This window comes from Microchirus variegatus (genome assembly GCF_963457635.1).
Source record: "Microchirus variegatus genome assembly, chromosome: 7".
In the NCBI taxonomy this organism is placed as follows: Eukaryota; Metazoa; Chordata; class Actinopteri; order Pleuronectiformes; family Soleidae; genus Microchirus; species Microchirus variegatus.
The window spans coordinates 1,497,815-1,512,868 of NC_139808.1; the positions used below are offsets into that span (position 1 = coordinate 1,497,815).

The 15,054-nt window shown below is 41.2% G+C and overlaps 1 protein-coding gene across 1 annotated transcript; it reads left to right on the forward strand.

Moving 5' to 3' along the window:
- Positions 1-3,321: 3,321 nt before the first annotated feature.
- On the forward strand, positions 3,322-14,980 carry pbrm1l (polybromo 1, like). Its single transcript, XM_083892061.1, has 30 exons — positions 3,322-3,361; positions 3,689-3,852; positions 4,253-4,350; positions 4,574-4,721; positions 4,944-5,093; positions 5,200-5,316; positions 5,475-5,543; positions 5,639-5,737; positions 5,823-5,908; positions 5,999-6,090; positions 6,180-6,396; positions 6,501-6,642; positions 6,805-6,890; positions 6,979-7,258; positions 7,362-7,467; positions 7,996-8,635; positions 9,341-9,558; positions 9,640-9,831; positions 9,925-10,082; positions 10,168-10,410; positions 11,174-11,319; positions 11,422-11,579; positions 11,675-11,858; positions 11,965-12,166; positions 12,267-12,465; positions 12,552-12,707; positions 13,533-13,694; positions 14,034-14,083; positions 14,249-14,456; positions 14,633-14,980. The coding sequence occupies exons 2-30, from the start codon at positions 3,715-3,717 to the stop codon at positions 14,794-14,796; spliced, it is 4,908 nt and encodes a 1,635-aa protein (XP_083748187.1). The 5' UTR covers positions 3,322-3,361; positions 3,689-3,714; the 3' UTR covers positions 14,797-14,980.
- Positions 14,981-15,054: the final 74 nt, after the last annotated feature.

The following is a 15,054-nucleotide window of genomic DNA, read 5'->3' on the forward strand; positions in this document are numbered from 1 at the left end:
ACGGACAAACCAGTCCTGCACAGATACATGACAACAACTTGAAAGTAGGGTACAGACACTGACGGTGCAGCAGAGGCACAAACAAACGCATGGTCAGTAGTGCCAGATTCCACCTGGGGGGGGGGGCTGGGGGGGGCTGACTGTGTGCTATATTTATCGTCCGGAGCTTGAAACATTGGAGGTGGCTCTCTCTGAAGACAGAAATCAATGTGGAAACACTTCTCTGAGGTCTGGTCAAGTGGAAACGTTCCACCACAACCTGCTGTGCCTGCATTAAGTCAGGCAGGGCGTGAGTGATGACAGGGAGGCAGCAGGATGAATGGGAATTATTAACATTAAAAACAAAAAAAATGCATCTGCATTGATGAAACGTGTCCGATTTTCATCATCATGCATGTGTAGGGAATAAAATATGTGTGTGTGTGTGTGTGTGTGTGAGGAGCTGCTGCTGCTGCAGCGCTCAAGGGTATGTGTGTATATGTGTGTGTGTATGGCAGTCAAACGGAATAAAGACAGCACCCTTTAAAAGAGGAGGCTGCACACATTATGGAAGGCGCATCCAAAAGGCGCACCAAAAGGCGCACCAAGTTCCCACCCAAAAAAATACACGCGTTACAGTGTTTATCAGTGTATAAAGGTGGTGGTGGAGGAGGAGGAGGAGAGAAAAAACCTACCTCAGTGATGCTCAGTAGTTGTGGTGATGTGTTTCTCCTTCCCTCTGGGAGCGATGTGGTTGCTGTGCTGCTTGTGCGCAGCGCTCGTTCCGCTTTTCTCCTGACGTCAAGAAAAAAAAAGGGGAAAGGAAAAGCGAGTGGGGCGTCTGTGGACGAAGTGCAGCAGAAAAAATCACTCTGTGTTCTTCCTGACGACGTGATCCGAGACTCACCACATGGTAGCGCAGGCTGGAATGATGTACATCTGCTGCTGTGTGCGTGTGTGTGCGTGTGTGTGCGTGCGTGCGTGTGCGTGTGTGTGCGTGTGTGTGCGTGTGTGTGCGTGTGTGTGTGTGTGTGTGTGTGTGCATGTGCATGTGCACAGGAGAATATTCAGACCTTTTATTAAGGACTACAGAAGCACGAGGCTGTGGCTACACTGTCAAATTAAAGCAGTCTTTTATTTGTGCCTGTACTGAAATGTGTCCTAGAATAAAAGTGGACTTCTGGTCAATTAAGCCTGTACAGTACACTCTTAGAAATAAGGGTTCCAAAAGGGTTCTTCTACAAGGGCTGAGGTTCTACCTGGAACCATTTGCTTTCCTGAAAAAAGGTTGTTGGTAACACTAATGGTTCCAGTGAGAACCATTTTGATCCAGAGAACCCTTTAAAACCCCTTCCCTGAATAAAGGGTTTCCAAAGGGTTCTTGGTGGAACCTTTATAAAAAAAGGGTTCTCCTATGAGGACAAGCCAAACAACCTTATATGGTTCTACTTAGCACTTTTATTTCTAAGGGTGTACAGGCCTTGAGAGACGCCCTGTTTCACTGAAAAAATAATTGGAACTAATAATAACACAAACAAAATCAATATGTATGCACCAAAAAAAATTGGATTCAGTGACTCTCTGTAAGTTTTACAATCAACACCAATGGACAATAAACTGTGCTATTTATTCATCGGTAATTCAATTAAAGGCGCCATATGTAAGAATGTGGCCAAAAACGGTTACTACACTCAAATTCAAAATACCGAGGTCTTTTAGGTTTTGTTTTCTGACGTAACTGGCAATCCGTGGTTGCTCGGCAGCTGAGACTCTACTGACTGCAATGGTTGGTAGATGGCGGTAGGTGGCGCCACATGCCAAAACATGATTTCAAAACATAGACATGATTTGCAGTCTGAAAATTTTTTTTTTTAATGCAAATATTTTGTCTGTACTGTTGTTGTTGGTGAGTTCAGATTGTTATATGAACATTATTCCTGAGTCTCTGTGACATATTAGGAGGATTTTATGGCCAGTTGATTTAGATTTATTACATAATGCACCTTTAATCGTCAACAATTTTGATAATCGATTAATCAGTTTCAGTGTTTTTAAGGGATTAAAACAAGTTTTCTGACTCTTTAAAGCTTATTAAATGTGAACATTTCCTCTTTTTTTGCTCCATATAACAAAGAAATCATTAAAAACTGAGAATATCATCATTTCCAGGTTTAAGAAACACTGATCGACATTTTCTGACATTTTCTGGACCAAACAATTACTCGAGAAAATAATTGACAGATTACTTGATTATATAACATATAATATAATTGTTAGTTGCAGCCCTAACTGTATGTTATAATATAACACATTGTCATCAAATAGGATGTCTATTTTTTACTGTGACTAATATTTCATAAATCTTTTCATGGATGTTTTTTGGGTTGATTAGGTCTAAGATAGATAAGCATGCAGGGACAGAAGTATGCAAACTGTAATAATCATTTAATTTATAGTTTATTTGGAAGGGACAGTGCAACATAACCAGATTATATATATAGCCAAATGCTGGTTTCCACCTGCTTTCCCCAAAGATGTAAATAATTAGATTACAGCATACAAATGTGGTCAGAAGCCAAATGTTTATGCTCAACAGATAACGCTCAGACCTGTACGTACATATCATGTTCCATTATGTCTATATCACAAACTGTCGTCAACAAGAACGCAAGGTAATGAATACTCTATTCAGTCTATTTTTACTGGGACCATGTTTTCATAAATAATACATTTGATCTTTAGCGTATGCTTTCATAGGTTAGATAGATCAAAACAAGCTCATGTGACTAAATGTGTTTTATGGAAATGTTCAGTAGTATAAAAAAATGTAACACACTTCATGTGTGGACCTGGATGTTATTACAGCCAATAATCAGTGATAATAATCAATGCGTTGCGCGAGACTGTCAGCTTTCAAACCTTATTAAATAAACCAGGCTGTATGTAAACACTAAATGTTATGTGTTTTTATGAAGAGTCATGCTCTGGTTTTATGCATATTATGTATTGTACACTTAGAATTTAGTGACTGGTAATCTAAAGAGAAAGGCCACAAAGTGTCAATACAAACAAACATAATCATCAATTCATAATTTATCAATTATATATATCATAATCAGACACAAATAATCTTGTAAATCCACAATATTGTCATTATTTTACTTGCTAAAACATTATGTATACTATTTCACGTGGGCTTTGTGCTTTTACTCTAGGTGCATTACTTCTCCGAGACTCTAGGAGGCAGCCCCTTCCTAATGTGGCGCTTTACTTCACTTCCGGGCAGGAGTTTTCAAACAACTGTAGCTAGCTAGCCATCTTCTCCATCTACTCGTTGAATATTTTTGCTCAGGGAACTTCGGCGGATTTACTGCAGTTTTGGGTACGATTTATTTTAAAGTTGTGTTCTTTCTACATTCATCTAAGCTCGCATGTGCTTTTGAAATAACTTTCTAAAAATTTAGCTCGTCTGTTTTAACAAGAAAGCGACTAGCCAGTCAGGAAAACATGCTAACTGCCGCACGTCTTAATCGCTTTGTTTCCATACATTGAAGCGGCGCTAATGCTAATGATAACGCTTCACGCACAGTTGTGTTGTAGTTAAGATTGAGCTACGGGACGATCGATTTGCCTTTTAACTTTAACTTTAAGTTAATCCGGTGCAGATTGAGATCCGCGGTGTATTAACATCTATGTATTGTTTTCGCAGCTAGCGGGCTAGCTTGCCGATAAGCGATGTCGAGCTCCAAGAGGAGAAGAGCCACTTCACCCTCCAGCAGTGTGAGCGGAGGGGCAGACCTCGACGACACCTCCTCTACTCCTGGAAGTGGCAGAAAAAGAAGAAAAGTCTCCAATGTTCCTCCTGTAGACATGGTAAATGCACCTACATGGGTTCGCAATGTATTACTTTATGAGTGCGTTTGTAAACATTGTGTTAGTGATGGAGATGGGACATTTTTGTGATACAGTCTGATACTGATATCACAAACTCGAGTATCTACCACTTTTATACCGTAATTTTAGAACATTTATGAGCTATGAAGCTGTCAACAACACATCTATTATGAGTCACTTCAAATACACACTTCTCCAACTGTGTAACAAATATTGTTCTCCCCAAAACAAGAAATAAACAGCCCTAACATGGCTCTTTATCTTTATTTACATTTCTACAGTCTGTGCAATATATAGGATTTTTGGGTTGTATCTGATCTGTCTGATATCCGATCCAGTGATTTTTTTTATATATCAATGTTTTATCTTGCTCTTTCAGATCGCTGTATGCCACGAGCTGTTTAATGCTGTCAGGGACCACAAGGATGATCATGGAAGACAACTCAGTGATGTTTTTCTAAGGGTACCAAAGAGAAGGTATTACAAATCGAGAAACAATGCAGTTACCATGAATAGAACGCATCCTCCTGTTACATATTAGGGTTGCAAATAACAATTATTGTGTGATAAATGATTAGCTTTTTCTGTTTTACCCAGAATTGCTGACATAAATGTGATATTTTGTCTGCTAAAAATATTCAGTTTATTGGTTTGTGGTTGATATGCAAATAATTGTGTGCTCTTTTGTGCTTTTGTTCAGGAATCAGCCTGATTATTATGATGCCGTGGCTCAGCCGATCGATATGACAAAAATTCAGCATAAACTCAAGTCAGAAGATTACAGTGATGTGGAGCAGCTTACTGCAGACTTCCAGCTCATGTTCAACAATGCCAGGTCGTTCTATAAGGTACAGAGAGAGGGGGAAAAAATATGTCTATTTTAAAGCATTTACTCATGTATTGTATGCATATATTTATATCTGCTTCACATCCTTACTAAGTTGTTTTTAATTAAACATTAACATGTCTAAATATTCAAATTTTCTTTTCATGTTTTGGCTCTGATTAGTATCAGGTCACCGACACTGTCTATGTTTTTTTTTAATATGAGTTCATGTTGAATCATTCAGAGTGACAGTGAGGTGTATCAAGCCGCAAGCAAGCTGTGGGAGGTGTATCTACAAACAAGGAGTGAGTTTGTGCAGCCTGGTGACGGAGATGAGGATGATGAAGATGGTGACGATATGATGGATACACCAGGAATGTCAGCTGAGGAAGAGGTGAGCGTTATGATGCGATGTATCACTTGCTTAACTTCTGTGTTTAAGTATAGTGAGTACACTGCCATTTTACACACAGCCTTATTTCTGCTTTATTACCATTTAGACCTCAACTGGTAGTTTGAAGGAGGTGTTGGAGCAACTCTTGGAGGCTATAGTTTCACACACTGATCCCTCAGGGCATCTGGTCAGCGAACTGTTCCAGAAACTCCCTTCCAAAGTGGTAAGTTATTTTAGAATGTATGGACTTAAAATCAGCTCCCTAAACCTATTATGCATTGTCCAACAACAATATATTCAATGTTATGATTTGTTTATTATCATGGGGTAAATCTAGTCATTTGTATGTCATCAATTTGTGTATTTTCTTTTCTTTTCTAGCATTACCCAGACTACTATGCCATCATAAAGGAGCCAATCGATTTGAGAGCGATTGCTCAAAGAATACAGGTAGTCACCTGACCTCACCTTTTGAATTCACCAATTACAGAACATCATGACATTTTATTCCAACAAACTGCTAACTTGTTTTTATATGTTCATAGATTGGATACTATAAAAGTATCAATGCTATGGCCAAGGACGTTGACCTTATGGCCAAAAATGCCAAAACTTACAATGAACCAGGATCTCAGGTTTTTAAGGTAAACTCCTTTTTTTCTTTATTTACTATTTTCTAACATTTAAAGTCTTAAAAACCTCACAAAATATGTTTTTTATTCTGTGAAGGATGCCAACACCATAAAGAAAGTCTTCATCCAGCGAAAGACTGAACTCGAACATGCCGAACCCACTAAATCCAGTCTACGCATCAGGTATTTATATTAAATCAGAACAAATTATTTCCTGATACAAATGCTATTGTTTTAAGACTGACAATTTGTGTTTTTACTGCCACTGTTCAGAAATCGCAGGTCTGGCCATGGTGAGCGGCTTTCTGGTGTCAGTGTAGCTCTTCAATACGGCTCAGAGAGTGAGGATGACCCTGTTCTCTCTGGTAAGTAGGATTGCTCTAGGTAAAGTAAAAAAAAATAACCTTGTGTTGTATGTACCTTGTGTAACCGCTGAATCTGCAAATGCTTGCAGGCTCTGTGTGCTATGATGAGGGAGAGTCGGAGGCCGAGAGTCAGAGTTCCTGTATGGAGATGAGCAACCCGATCTTCCAGCTGTATGAAGCGGTCAGGGGCGCGAGGAACAGCCAGGGCCAGATCTTCTCTGAACCTTTCCAGCAGCTCCCTTCTCGCAGGGAATATCCTGATTATTACCAGCAGATTAAAGTGCCCGTCTCCCTGCAGCAGATCAGGTAACCCACAGCCATGTCTTTGATTGCAAAACCTTTGCTTAAAAACAGAACTGAAACCACTGATTTTGGTGAATTATTTTTAATATATTGTTTCCTTTTTATAGGGCAAAGATGAAGAATGGGGAGTATGAAAGTGTGGAACAGATAGACACAGAACTCAATTTGATGTTTGAGAATGCAAAGCGCTACAACATGCCTAACTCCAGCATTTACAAGCGGGCTTTCAGGCTTCAGCAGATCATGCAGGTAATGACTGAATTCTGAACTGTGTTATGTCATTTTGGAAGATGTTTTCACTTCACAGGCCACAAAAAAGATTTGTTAACGATTTAGGGATTGATTTTAAAGCAGACTACAGTGTTCTTTGTAAGCATAGATGGATAAGTCTCTCTTCTGTTGTTGGTACAGTCCAAAAAAAGAGACCTTCTAAGGAGAGATGATGCGGATGAGGACAGCATTCTGTCCTCTGATACAGGGAGCGTCAAGAAGAAAAGGTAAAGCAGTTCAAAAACTTTTGCGGTTCTTTACTGTATCGTCCTCCACACTTATCCTCATTATACTTCTTTTTTTTTTTTCTTCAAGCCACAAGAAAAATGTCAAAAAGAACCGAATGAAAGCCCTGTACGCTGCAGTGATAGAGGCCAAGGAGGTCGGCACCAGTCGGCGTCTCTGTGATCTGTTTATGGTCAAACCTTCCAAAAAGGATTACCCCGACTACTACAAGGTCATCCTGGAGCCGATGGACCTGAAGACAATCGAGTACAACATTCGCAACGAGCGCTATGCCACCGAGGATGCTCTGATGGAGGGCATGAAACTGATGTTCCGCAACGCCAGGCATTACAACGAGGAGGGATCTCAGGTAGACGGCATGGATCTATGGCTGTATGTGGTCACACTCTATCTTGCAGTGAGATCTGTTCTAATTTACCTTTTTTTTATTTTTATTTTTTTTTATGACACAGGTTTACAATGATGCTAATATTCTGGAGAAGATGCTGTTGGACAAACGCAAGGATTTGGGACCTTCCCCAGGAGAAGAGGACATGGGCTCTCCAAAACTAAAACTAAGTGAGTTGGATCATAGTCGTTTGTTTACATTCCACTTTACATTCCTGTTGATGAGGAAGATCTGATCCAGATCCAGGATGACAGTGGAGTTGGGAGTAAGGGATGGGTGGAGACGGCTTATGTCGCGTAGATGGTAATAGGGTGACCGAGTAATGTTATTGATGTGGGTTTGGAATGAGAGAGTACTGTCAAGGACGACATTTTCTTGATTAATTGAGTAATCGTTTGGTCCAGAAAGTGTCAGAAGATGTTGAGCTGATGTTGAAATAATGAGGTTCTCTAGTTTTATATGGAGCAAAGACATGAAGAAAATATTCACATTTAAGAAGCTGAAACAATCAGAAATATTGTTTTAATCATGAAAAAAGCCTCAAACTCATGGATTATCAAAATAGTTGACTTTTCATTTAGTAATCGATTAAGCAAGTAATGGTTTCAATAGGTCTTTGCAGAGGCCTGTGCTTTGTGTCTGTTGCTGTAGGGAAATATATTTTGGCTTCATTTCTGAGTGTGATCTTTAATTCATAGGAAAGACTGGTGTTTCTCCAAAGAAGTCCAAATACCTCACACCCCTCCAGCAGAAGTTGAACGAGCTCTACGATGCAGTGCGGAACTTCACTGACCGCCGAGGACGACGCCTGAGCACCATATTCCTTCGTCTGCCGTCTCGTTCCGAGCTGCCCGACTACTACGCCACCATTAAGAGGCCCATCGACATGGAGCGCTTGCGGAGTCACATGGTGGCTGGTCGTTACCAAGACGTTGAAGTGCTGGTGGAAGACTTTGCTGTCATGTTCAACAACGCCTGCATTTACAACGAGCCGGAGTCCCTGATCTATCGGGACGCTCTGGTGTTGCACCGCGTGCTGCTGGAGACGCGTAAGCAGCAGGAAGGAGCCGAGGACTCGGGGCCTCCAGCCGTGGGGCCTCTGGTGCGGGAGCTGATCAGGAACCTGTTTGTGTCGGTGTTGGGACACCAGGACGAAGAAGGCCGATGCTACAGTGACTCGCTGGCCGAGGTTCCTGTTGTGGATCCAGCCGCTCCTGAGAAGCCGCCACTTAACCTTGATATAATCCGGATAAACGTGGAGCGAGGGCGATACAAGAGACTGGATGTTTTCCAGGAGCACATGTTTGAAGTGTTGGAGAAGGCACGGAGGTTAAACAGGTAGATATGGACATGTATTTTACAGTGCTTAGTTTAGGGCTGAAGAATTAATCGGAATCGCAATACAGCTTACCGCAATTTTCAAATCGCAGGAGATGCAATATTTGTTCAATACAAAATGTGTGTCAAAATATCATTTTAGATGAATTGATTAATCTGTTGATTATTTTCCCGATTAATCATTTGGTCCATAAAATGTCAGAAAATGTTTAAAAACATCAGTGTTTGTCAAACCTGGAAATGACGATGTTCTCGAATGTCTTGTGTTGTCCACAAACCAAAATGATCCAGTTTTAATGCTTTCTTTGTTATGTGAAGAAAATATTCACATTTAAGAAGCTAAAACAACCGGAAATCTTGTTTTAATCACGAAAAAAGCTTTCATACCGATGAATCGATTATCAAAATAGTTGACGATTAATTTTGTAATCGATTAATAATTGCTTCAGCTCTAATTATTACACAACAGAGCTGCACAATATCCCACATTAATCCTAATAAATGTGTTTTTTGAATGAAAATGAGAATAATGATGTAAAAATGATCATTCCCTCTCATATCGCGAATCATACGGCAATCGAATTTCCAAAATAATTACAGTTAGATATTTATTCAACATTGTTCAGCCTTAGCTAATTTTGTTTTCTGATGAGCACTAAAAAAAAAAAATCAATCCTTTATCATTTCCTTTTTTGACATTTGCAGGACTGACTCAGAGATATTTGAGGATGCGGTGGAGCTGCAACAGTTTTTCATTAAGATCAGGGATGAGCTATGCAAGAACGGAGAAATCCTCCTCTCCACTGCCCTGAACTTCACATTAAAACACCTGCACAATGATGTGGAGCAGGAAAAGAGGGAAAAAATTCCCAAAGAGCTTGATGACGACAAGGAAAAAAACGAAGAAGAGGAGGAAAATAAAGGTATGTGAACAGTTAACATAACGCACAGAGATTTTGTAGCGCTTGAATGCAGATTTAATTTCACATCATTTCCGTTCAAAGATGAGGAGAAAGCAGCAGACCTGCCGGCAGAAATCTGGCAGCCAGACTCTGAAGAAGACATTGTTTACAGCCAGCAGTGCCAGTTTGAAAACAACACCTACCATGTGGGGGACTTTGTCTATGTGGAGCCGTCGGAGCCGAACCTGAAGCCACACATCGTCTGTATTGAACGCCTGTGGGAGGATGAAGCAGGTATTCATCACTGCGCCGTTCATTCATTGAAGGAATGATTCACTCCTGATTCATTCATTCAAAATGTTATTCACTTTTACTCCGCCTTTGCAGGTGAAAAGTGGCTCTATGGTTGCTGGTTCTACAGACCCAGTGAAACCTTCCACCATGCCACACGCAAGTTTTTGGAGAAAGAGGTCTTCAAGGGCGATTACTACAACAGAGCGTCCATCAGCAAAGTCCTCGGCAAATGTGTGGTCATGTTTGTGAAGGTAAGATCCTTCACAGGAACTCGACCACGTCCAGCAAGGTACTTCCTGGTCCTTAACTAATCGGTACCATTTCTGGTGCCCATAGGATTATTTCAAAATGCAGCCCGAAGGGTTCAGAGCTGAGGACGTGTACATCTGTGAGTCCCGCTACACGGCCAGGAACAAGTTCTTCAAGAAGATCAAGCTGTGGGCCATGCCCGTGAGCTCTGTGAAGTTAGTCCCGCGAGAGGTGCCTTTGCCCGTTGTCCGCGTCGCTTCCATGTTCGCCAAGCCTGACCTGGACAAGCTCACAGTTTCATATGCAGACGGTGGCAGTTTTGTGGACAAGGTAAGGTGTAGACGCTGTGTTTTCAAAGAATGTACACTGCCATTCAAAAGTTTGGGGTCACCTATATGATTTTTTTGTGTGTTCCCTTAAAACTCCTACTTACTTATTCATGAAAAGAGTTATAGAGAGTAATAGAAAATATAGTCAAGACATTGACAAGATTAGAAATAATGATTTTATTCAAAATAATCATTTTGCCCTTTAGTCAAAGAACCAGCAAAACTGTTTTCAGCTGTGCTAACATCATTGCACAAGGGTTTTCAAGGGTTTTCTAATCATCCAATAGCCTTCTAACACCATGTACCATGAGAACACTGGAAATGGGCCTCTATACACCTATGTTCATTCCACATAGGTGTATAGTTCCATTAAAACCCAGACGTTTGCAGCTAGAATAGTCGTTTACCACATTAACAATGTATAGCGTGTATTTCTGATTAATTTAATGTTATATTCATTGAAAAAAGGTGCTTTTCCTTCCAAAATAAGAACATTTCCATCAAGTGAACCCAAACTTTTGACCTGTAGTGTACATATTCCATTAAAAAACCAGACGTTTGCAGCTAGAATGGTCTTTTTTTGTTAACCAAATATAGCTCGATTTGAAAAGGATTGATTTATTGTGATGCTGCTGTCAGTTGTTGATACAGGCTATATCTCTTCAACCAAACCGAGTGTAAATGTATGTTTATCACAGTATAAACAACCACCTGGGTCCTCTGTCTGTGTGTGTGTGTGTGTGTTTGTATCTTTATTTATGTAGGAGAAAGAGAACGTCCCCATGGAGATGAATGCTGCTGAGCCTGGCTGTCAGTACTATGAGCAGTTACTCTGCAACAACACATGGTTCAAAGTGGGCGACTGTGTTTACATCCAGTCTCACGGTCTGTCAAAGCCTCGGGTTGCCAGGTGGGAGAAGCCCTCTAAGCCCTCTTATCAGATTAGCGGATTTACATTGGTGCAATATAATTATTAAAGAGTCGTTAACTCTCGATTTTATGGCTCCTGCAGGATAGAGAAGCTGTGGGTTCAGAATGGAGCGACTTTTTTCTTCGGACCGATCTTCATTAATCCCGAGGAAACTGAGCATGAGCCAACGAAGATGTTTTACAAGCGAGAGGTTTTCCTGAGCCAGCTCGAGGAGACCTTGCCTATAACCTGCTTCATAGGTTCTGCTTTGATTACAAACTTGTAGAAATACATAACATATTTTATCAGGAGAGTTTTATTAACATACCTATTAAATCTTTTTTTTGGTCTCTAGGGAAATGCATGGTTTCCTCCTTTAAGGATTACCTGTCATGCAGACCCACTGAGATTTCAGAAGACGATATCCTGCTGTGCGAGAGCCGCTACATTGAGACGGAGAAGCAGATGAAAAAGTTCAAGGGTCTTAAACGCTTTTCATACACTGCCAAAGTAGTCGAGGATGAGAACTACTACTTCAGGTGAGACCATTTCTGTTTCGGTTTTCTGCCTCGATCGTCGGTTAAATACATTTTTTGAATATTCTGAGTCTGAACTTGTGTTTTCTTTTGTCATGGAATCGTTTAGGAAAGTGGTTGTGCCACAGAAGGAAGCGTCGCCCTTTTTGAACAAGAAGATTGAGGACCTTGAGCTTAAACTGGCAGACTTGGAGGACGCAGAGGACTTGGACGATATGGACGACGACGAGGACACTCCACAGACGCCTTCTATGCCTCAGATGCAAACGCCGCTTGCTAGTGATATGGACAACATGCCGTACACTCCTCAGGTAACCCACCACCTCCAGAGACCATGAAAACTTAATCTTGCTATGAATATTAACACAATATTTACATGTATTATTATTATTATTTTTTCGTTTTCTCTAGTCCACTCCTAAAGTGAAGGGCTTATCAAAGAAGGAAGGAGCTAAGAGAAAGATCAACATGAGCGGCTACATCCTGTTCAGCAGTGAAATGCGAGCAGTCATCAAAGCTCGGCACCCAGACTTCTCCTTTGGAGAGCTCAGTCGTCTTGTGGGCACCGAGTGGAGGAACCTTGAAGCTTCCAGGAAAGCTGACTATGAAGGTGAGAATAAATGCTACGTGGGTGTTTAAAGTTCTCTTCGTGTGAGCATAGGTCAAAACTTCATATTCTTTTTTTGTATTTTGCAGAACGTGCAGCCAAAATAGTGGAGCAACAAGATCGCGATAGGCCACCACAGAAGCAAGCGTCCCCTAGAGCAGGTACCCCTGTAGGGGCAATGATGGGAGTGGTGCCCTCGCCTAGCACAATGGGAATGATAAACCAGACCATGACACCTGTGTCAGGTAACCCCTCTCAGAGACAGCACGAGTGCTTGGCAACAAGGCAGCAGAGTAACGAGGCAGGACGTTTCAAATCTCACATTTTCTAACCATTTAAGAGAAAAAACAAAGCACTTCTTCTCTAGCTGCTGTTTTTTTGTTTTGATGTTTCCTAGTACTCTTTTTACTAGCATCATATTTGAAAATGCATGACATTGACCGCATGTTTATTTAACTTTCATTCTCGTTTTGCCTGCTAACATTTTTGAGACCCATTTGTATCGTCTGCCCCTTTCACACACATGAACCTTTTTTTACGTCACAAGACTTTTACGATTCATACGTCCAGTAAGACATCTGCGGTGCTACCGTTTAATGCACTGCACCACTTTATAGCTAAGAGCTAATTGCATCTGTAGTCCCATGACAGGTCAGAACATCTCAAAGGCAACAACACATAGTACAGCAACAATAACATTTAAATACAAAATATAAAGTGCACAACAACTTACATAGATGTAAGCTTTTCAAAATAAAGTAATTACTTTTAAAGTTAAGTTCATGCTTATAATGCTGAAAGAGCTGCAGCTCCTCATGTCTTCAAGCAGGGTCTTCCATTTAGAGGAACTAGTATAGAATAATCTACGATTGAGCATTGTCATTTTTGCTAGTTCTATACATGGTTATTGCTGCTTGAAGTCAGACATTGATTATTCCCGAAGCAGTCGTGTCTTACATTCCACGTGTGAAAGGGGCCACAGTGTGCAGTAGTAGTGCATGTTGTTTTAGAGTCACCTGCATGTCACTTATGCATGGATATGTTGTCCTCTCCTCACCTTCTTTCCCAAGGCATGATGGGAGCTTATGGCCCACCCTACATGTCCATGCAGGGCCCCCACGAGGGCTTGTTGAGTGTGGCAACAATGTCACCTCACCCTGCAGGGGGGCCCTACCTGCCTCCTCACCATCTCCAGCAAGGTATGCCCGGGTACCCTGGCATGCCGTATCAGGGTAAGGGCCACTGTCCCCCCGCCCGTCACACCTGCTCAGTCACATCCAGTCGTGTCTCTCCTGCTGAAGGGGTTTACCTGGTCCACAGGTCGCACAGGATTAAGATTCAGGATTCATGTACCACGTTCCAAACACACAGTTGAATGCATGTTTAAAAACTGACGGCAAACAACTAACAGCCAAGTGATATTCCAGCTAACGTGAAAAACCCCCCAAAAAAACAAGTCTGAAAATGATTGTAACACATTGTTAGATCTTATCTTGACATCAACTGAACAATCATGAGTGTCCCAAATCATTTTTTTAAATGCAAAGGAACTAAATATTGTCAATTAACAGGTATGAATGGCATGGCAGGAGGTCCTGCAGCAGGGAACTTTATGCAACAGGTGAGCCCCATTCTCCAGAAATATTTCATCATGTACACATAATTGTGTGCCATGTTGTAACTTATAGGTTTTCACTAATGCAGCCTTTTTTTAAATTATATAGTTAGTTAGCATACATATTCATTATGTCCTATATAAACACATGAATATTGTCTTTGTTTGTAGCCTGGCATGTTCAGCCCAGGACATGCGCCTCCTCCTCCTCCATATCCAGGACAAGGCCAACCCTCGCACCTGCAGCCCACCACTCCGATGTTCGTGGCTCCACCACCAAAGACGCAAAGAGTGCTTCACTCGGAGGCCTACCTCAAGTACATCGAGGGCTTGAATTCAGAGTCTTCCACTGTCAGCAAGTGGGATCAAACGCTTAAAGGTGGTGTACATTAAATGTTCTTTGTTTTTGTTTTTTTTACATACTGCCCCCTGGGGATGTTGTTCCATCTGCTTTTGTACTGTATTTGTGTACAAATGTTGTTTAGACTTCAATGTCCTATACATTAATTGTATAAAAGCATACATTTGATATTGAACCCTGTGTTTCCGCACCAGCTCAAAGGCGAGATGCTCACCTGACTAAAGAGCAGGAGAGCCGACTGCCGTCTCACTGGCTGAAGAGCAAAGGAGCCCACACCACGATGGCGGACGCACTGTGGCGCCTGCGCGACCTGATGCTGAGAGACTCTCTGAACATCTGTCAGGCGTACAAACTGTAACCCGTAGGACACTCGAACCACTATAACCAGCTCTCACTGCTCTTATCCTCGATCGTTGGTGTTTAGAAAGGATCATAGGCTGTAGAAGCAATATTTTATAGTGAATCATGACGCGTTTTATATTTATTCGCTAACATAATGAACTGGATTGTGATTTGTGTGCGCATTTTGCTTTTCTTTTTTCCACACCGTTTAGATGAATTATTTGTGCTGTGTCTCATTGTTATCTACAAAATAAAAGTGATAACATCCTGTCAA